This window comes from Pinus tabuliformis, chromosome J (genome assembly GCF_031772625.1).
Source record: "Pinus tabuliformis cultivar Carrire ecotype Pingquan chromosome J, CPIR1, whole genome shotgun sequence".
Taxonomy (NCBI): Eukaryota; Viridiplantae; Streptophyta; class Pinopsida; order Pinales; family Pinaceae; genus Pinus; species Pinus tabuliformis.
Window position 1 is genome coordinate 1,359,535,416 of NC_142295.1, and position 7,094 is coordinate 1,359,542,509.

General features: G+C 43.6%; 1 protein-coding gene across 1 annotated transcript; it reads left to right on the plus strand.

The window, feature by feature from the left end:
* Nucleotides 1-2,474: 2,474 nt before the first annotated feature.
* LOC149232435 (uncharacterized) lies at nt 2,475-6,479 on the plus strand. Its single transcript, XM_089381910.1, has 2 exons — nt 2,475-3,918; nt 4,546-6,479. The coding sequence occupies exons 1-2, from the start codon at nt 2,475-2,477 to the stop codon at nt 6,477-6,479; spliced, it is 3,378 nt and encodes a 1,125-aa protein (XP_089238036.1).
* The last annotated feature ends 615 nt before the right edge of the window (nt 6,480-7,094 follow it).

Below are 7,094 nucleotides of genomic sequence, written 5' to 3' on the forward strand. Positions count from 1 at the left end.
ATGGCTAGGGTTTGGAGGCGAGGGTTTCGGGCGGAACCGCGATTAGGGCATGGTTAGGGAGACTGCAGACAGGTTCCGTGCACAGGTGCAGGCGTAGGATAGTCGTTTCCGGGTTGACTGGCAGCTGGAGGTCGGTTTTGTTTTGCTTAAGCGGTTAGTTGGGAGATAACACATCCGCTGGAGCTGCAGGTCACTTTTTTTCCATTTTTCCGTTTTCAAGAGAATAGGGCAAGGTTGCTTGACATCTAGCCTGTTGTTGTCGCCTTTCTCGGAACGGCTCCCTAAACCATGGTTAACCCTAATGAATTGGTGGATTTGGACCCGGAATTGGAGGACATTCTTTCAATGTGGGGAAAGGATCCTACAGTCCAAAACGTTGAACACTATTTCGGGGCTTACGAGCTTTCGAGGTTGGAGTCGTTTTCTCAGGAGGTTAAACCCTCATTTCAGCAGCAAAGCAAGGATCCAGATAGAAATGCCCTTAGACTTCGAAACCAGGCATTTTACAAGCAGGTGGACAGAGAGAATGCGGCGGATGGGTCGTCAATAGGCGTTCACTTTCCTGATAACAAGGGCAAATCAGTGTCGAGCCGGAACTTTCTTTCAAAGGGCTTTGAAGACATCGCAAATTTGGGGCTTGCTTCAGGTTTCGGTAAAGCAAGGGGCTCTGGAGGGATTCTTCCGCTTTCTAGGGTTTCTTTGCCAAGAGACTCTCCCTTTCCTAAAGAAAGCCTAGCAGGAGGCTTCGAAGGTCAAATTGACAGCCTAGCGGGAGAGCCGGGAGGTTTTGATGGTGCGTCAGCCGGTCATCAATCTTCAGGGAACCCCGTTCCCGATTTCTCTGTCCCTGTTCAGACTCAGCCGGAGGTAGAATTCCCTTCGGCTCCGACTCAGGAGGAACCAGAATGGAACGATGTTCTTGGGGAAACTAGGGCCTCTGTTGAAGATTTAAGGAAAAAAGGGGAGAAAAGAAAATCTCAAAGACCGATTGGATCTCAGGAGCTTGAAGGGAACTTAGTCCTAGGTATGGAGGTCTCTATTGAAGAAACCCTAGAAGTAGCAGAATGTACCCTAGTCGGAAGGGCGAGAGGTAAGAAATTTTCGTCAGAATTTTTACAAGCCTGGGGAGAACAGCGTTTCGTTTCTGATAGACCTCTTCGGTTCGAGGCTCAATGTTTAGCTAAAGGTTGGTTCATGCTCCGGTTCGAGGATAAAGAGGCAGCACAGTGGGTGCTTGAACGAAATTGGATTATAGGGAACATACCGGTTCTGCTGAAAAAATGGAGCCCTCTTTTCGATGCTATCAAAGAGAAAACTGATGTGTTCCCGGTATGGGTAAGGGCCCCGGGCCTCCCCTCATTCCTATGGACAGAAGCAGTGTTTAAAGCCATCGGAAATAGATTGGGATCCTTCTTGGAAGCAGACATGTCTTTTCTGGAGACGAAGAACAGAGCAATGGCTCGCATTCTGGTGAGCCTCAACCCTAGCAGAGGTCTTGCCCAAAAAATTAATTTGCAATACAAAGATTATGTGTTCGAACAGATCTTGGATTACGAGCACTTGCCCTTCCGGTGCCATCGTTGCCATGAGTATGGGCACCTTGCCAAGGATTGCCCGTTGTTCAGGAGAAGGAGGCGTTTTCGGAGGACCTCAGATTTCAGAGAACCAGTTTTCAATCATGTTCACGTTCCTCAGGAGAAAGAAGGTATGGTGAAGCAGACAACAGAAGAAATGGAGATTGAGGGGACTCAGAAAGAGCCAGCGCCTGAAGACCCCCAGATCCGAGAGCCGGCAGAGGTCACTGAATCGCAACCTGCGGAAGCAAAGGAGGAGATTGCTAGGGTCTCAACCGCAGAACAAAATCCTGTCAACGAACCTGAAAAGGGTATGTGCTCAGGTCCTCCTCTTTCTTCCCCTCAATTTCCTGAGCATATTTCTGTTTCTATGCATATTACGCCTTCAATCTCCCCCTCTCAAAACAAAGGCTTAAATGAGATCATAGAACCTTCAAAGAATACTCCTGATATAGATTCTATTTCGGCTGCCATGCCGTCCCTTGATTTGAATTGTGAAGATGTGTGGCCTCCTCTTGTTCCCCCGGTTCCTCACACCCCGTGCCCCTATAACCTTAGATCTATGGGAGGAAAGCCTGGGTCGCCCGGTTCAGTTGGAGGTTTAGGACAGTCGATCTCTCAAGGTTTCTCCAAAAACAAGAGAGGTAGAAAATCAGATTTATCTAAGGCAAAACTAAAAGCAAAGCTGGATGTAGCTGATGGAAAACAACACTCTATCCCTGGGGTTCTTAGAGCAGTGCAGACCCCTGAATCTGTTATCAAATGATTATGTCCTCCTGGAACTGTAGAGGTTTGGCCAGTAAACCTAAAAAATTGGCCCTTAGAGACTGGATCCTAAATTCAAAAGCTGACATTCTTTTTCTCCAAGAAACATTGGGGAAAGGAACCGAGGTAGAAACAATGCTAAATGCTCTCCTGCCAGGATGGAAATTTACAGCAATAGATTCATCAGGCCATTCGGGGGGTCTTGCGATTGGGTTTAAAGAAGGAAGAATTAAGGTCATTAATCAATGGGGGACGAAGCAAGTAATGGGCATGGAGGTTATTTCTCCTGATTTCTCTCTTCCCCTTTCAATTGTAAACATTTATGGCCCCTGTCAAGGAAGGGAGAATTTCTGGAATGATTTGATGGCGAAATCTTTGATGAAGTCTTCTCTGTTGATTGTGGGGGGTGACCTAAATTTCTCTATAGGAAGAGCAGAGGCTTGGGGTCCATCGGCCAGGGAAGACCCTTTGTCGGATTTCTTCCTCAATCTCCTCTCGGATAACAACCTCATAGATCCCTCCCCGATCAAACTCAAGCCAACATGGAGGAACAGAAGAGCAGGGGAGGATCGAATCGCCAAAAGATTAGATCGTTTTCTCCTATCTGAGGATCTAATCTCAAAGGCCCCTATTCTCAGGCAGTGGGTTGAGGAGATAGGCAACTCAGATCACTTCCCTATTTTTTTGGATCTCTCTTTCCCCCCTCCAAAGCCCCCTGCCCCCTTTAAATTCAATTCTTCTTGGCTTCAAGACCCCTCCTTCAATAAACTTTTCAAGGAAACGTGGATCCATCCGGACAGAAATGCAAGAGAGGACAAAAGTTTCCTGTTCATGGAGAATCTCAAAAGATTGAAGAAAGCGACTATCTCCTGGGCAAAGGACAGGAAGCTTAAACAGAATGAAGAGCTGTTCAGGATCAGGGAGGAGTTGAAGAAATTGGAGAGCATTGAGGAGGATGGATATATCTCGCAGGCTTCCAAGGATAGAATCCTTCATCTGGAGAAGCTTCAAAACCAAATACTCTTGGACAAGGAAGAAGAATGGAGGCTCAAGAGTAGGGCAATATGGTTAAAATCAGGAGATGAAAACACCAGTTTTTTTCATAACTATGCAAAAGGAAGAAAATATGTAAATACCATTTGGAGCCTTAAAGATGAAGATGGAAGGGAGGTCAGTTCTTTTTCAGACCTCTCTGGTCTAGGACAGAGACATTTCCAGAGAATTTTCTCAGATCCGGGAGAGGCCACCATAGCAGAAGTCATTAGAACAGCTCAATGTTTCCCAAGATTTGTCGAGGAGGAAGAAGCAGAAGAGCTATCAATCCCTGTTTCTAAGGAGGAGGTTGAAGCAGCTATGAAACACATGGCCAAAGACAAAAGTCCCGGACCTGACGGGTGGACTATCGAACTCTTCCTCTTTTTCTTTGACTTAATAGGCTCTGAAATCACCGATGTAGTAGAAGAATCAAGACAGAAAGGAGAAGTCTACAGCCCTTTTAATTCAACCTTTCTAGCTCTCATTCCAAAGAAGGACGACCCGGAGAATTTTGAAGACTTCAGGCCGATCTCCTTGTGCAACTGTATATATAAAATCATTGCAAAGGTGATAGCTATTAGAATTGTTCCTATTCTGTCAAGAAACATCTCAATGGAACAATTTGGTTTTTTGGATGGAAGACAAATTCATGAAGCCATTGGAGTAGCCCAGGAGGTAATTCACAGTGTCAGACAAAAGAAAAAGAAGGGTGTGGTTCTTAAAATAGATCTCTCCAAAGCCTATGACCGAATCAACTGGCTTTATCTCCGGATGCTGCTAACTCATTTGGGCTTCAACTATTCTTTCATCAGCTGGATAATGGGCTGTATCACAAATGTCAGTTTTGTTGTTCTAATCAATGGAGCAGCCTCCCCTTTTTTCAAAAGCCAAAGAGGCCTAAGGCAAGGCTGTCCTTTATCTCCTCTCCTGTTTCTTCTAGTGGCAGAAGGGCTAAGCAGGTTGATTCACAAAGCTAGAAGAGAGGAGAAGGTAAAAGGTATAGAGGTAGCAATAAATCTTTTCATCACTCACCTTCTTTTTGTTGATGACATTTTGATTTTCTCTAATGGATCATATAATGAACTTAAGGAGATAAAATGCATATTCGATCTATTTCTGAAAGCTACTGGCATGCAGATAAATTCTAGAAAATCTCAAGTTTGTATGGCAGATATTGACAGAAGGGAAAGATCCATGATGCTCAATCTTTTTCCCTTCCACCATCAACCACTGGATTCCCCCTTCAAATACTTGGGGTTTTGGCTAAAGCCGGCAGCATACAAGAAAGAGGATTGGAACTGGCTCATAGCAAAGCTAGAAGCCAGAATTACTCATTGGAGTTTCAAGTGGCTCTCCAGAGCTGGCAGATTGACCCTCATCAAATCTGTTTTGTTAGCCATCCCAGTATACTGGGCAGCTTTAACCTGGGTTCCCAAAGGAGTGCTGGAGAAAATCAGAAGGATTTGCTGCAGATTTTTATGGGCAGGATCAAAAGAAAACTCCGTTCTTCCCTGGGTGGCTTGGGATAAGCTGGCTAGGCCAAAAGAATGGGGAGGATGGGGATTAAAAAGGCTCCCCGAGTTCAGTCTTTCCCTGGCAGCTAAATCAGGCTGGAGATTAATCTCGATGGAGAATCTATGGACAAGGGTGGTTAAAAGAAAGTACATAGATCCAGTCCCTTTGGAAGATTGGATTCGGAGCCAGGAAAAGAAAAAGAAGAATGTCTCAGCCATTTGGAAGGCCACGGTGGAGGCTTTCTCTGTGATTGAACAAGGATTGGCGTGGAAGATAGGAGATGGAAGTCATATAAGAATCGGCAGGGACCCCTGGGTAGGTTGTAATGAAGCCTTTGCCTTGTCACCTGGCTTTCTCAGACATCTTGATAGTAAAGGCATTTTTACTCTAAACCAGGTGGAGAAAGTAGGCCACTCTACTATATGGGGACAGGCTTGGAAAAATGATGAAGAATTAGGAATAAACATCAGGTGGAAGAACGAATGGTGTTCTTTCATTCAAGAACTACATCGTTCCAATGTCAGGCTTAAAAACGAACCTGATTTGCTGATATGGGCGCAGGGGAAAACAGGTGAATATTCCCCAAAAGATGGATATACCTTCTTAATGAAAAAGAAAGGTTGGGGAATACCAGAATGGTGGTCGAAAAACATTTGGAAGTTAAAATGCCCAGCTAAGGCCAGGATTTTCCTATGGTGCATGCTTAAAAGGAAAGTCCCAACTTGGGATATTTTACGAGCCAGATACTTAGTTGGGCCAGGGAGGTGCCCATTATGCAAAATAGAAGAGGAATCAATAAGTCATCTCTTTACATCTTGTGCAGTTTCAAAAAAAATCTGGGAGGAGTTAATCAGTTTGCTCAACGTAAAGGCACAGTGGGGGTTAGATCCTTTGGAAGAAGCTTGGAGGAGATGGTGGCAGAACTATCCGGAGGGAAACATGAGAAATCTACCTCTTATCTTTTTTTGGGGCGTATGGCTAGCGAGAAACAAAAGCCTGTTTCAAGACAAGGACACTCCCACATCCGCCATAGCCATTAATTGTGCAGCCATTTACTCTGCCATCCCAATCCCTGAAGCAAATAATCCTCAAATTCAACACAAGCCTGTTATTATCCAGGAGGGCATTCCATGGGCCTTTTTTGACGGAGCATCCCAGAATAACAAGGCTGGAGCAGGACTGTGCATTCATTTGAATCCTGAACACTCCCTAAAAGCTTCTGTAGGGCTAGGACCTGGCACAAATAATTTTGCTGAGCTGTCTGCCTTGCGCCTTCTTCTTTGCTGGCTACTTCAAAGAAACATCTTCACAATTCAAATCTTCGGAGACTCTTTGAATGTCATAAAATGGGTTAATGGGAGTGCTTCATGTCAAAACCAGATTCTGAAGATTATTTTAGAAGAAATATTGTTTTTAAAGTCATCTTTTAACAGCTTTACCATCTGCCATATTTACAGGGACAAAAACGAGGAAGCAGACCAGCTTTCTAAGGCTGGTTTACAGCAAGATATGGGCAGCTGGTCAATAGTAGAACTCAGTCAGGGGCAGTCATCCACCTCTTTTCAGCCCCCTTTTGCTCCTCCACAGTGACCGCGGCTCGTCTTTCTTTTTGTTTGCAGTTTCATGGGCACAATGATATATCTGATACAGTTTCTTTTATATTGTAATTTTTTGAGCACTACAAAACAGGAAAACTCTATAATTTTTTGTACTTTTCAGCTGGTTTTAAGTGGTATTTACAGTCATGTAAGGGGTTGTTTTCCTTCTCTGAAGGAGACCCTAAAGTATACTTCGTTTTAATTGTACTAAGCCTCCTGAAGGGAGGAAGACTAGACAGTTTCTATTAGACTTCTTTTCAGCAGTTTCCGGACATATTTTATCATCCACAATCAGTCAAAAAAGACTGAGATTTTTGTTGTTACTTACAGAAGATCAAAACAGCAATCATATGAGCCATCAGGATTGCTCAAAGCATACAGAATGTAACTTTTTATTTTCTTAATAAAAAGTTTCGCTTTTTTCTTCGGAAAAAAAAAATAATAATATTTAAAATCCATTGATTTTTTCTAATGATTTCGATTAAAAACACTCTCAATTTATCTCACAACATTTTTACTATCTTACTAGCAGAAATGAATTTTTTAAAATATAAATAAATTATTTCTTATACTTTTATACTTTTGGTATTATGTTAGGTCTTTTCCT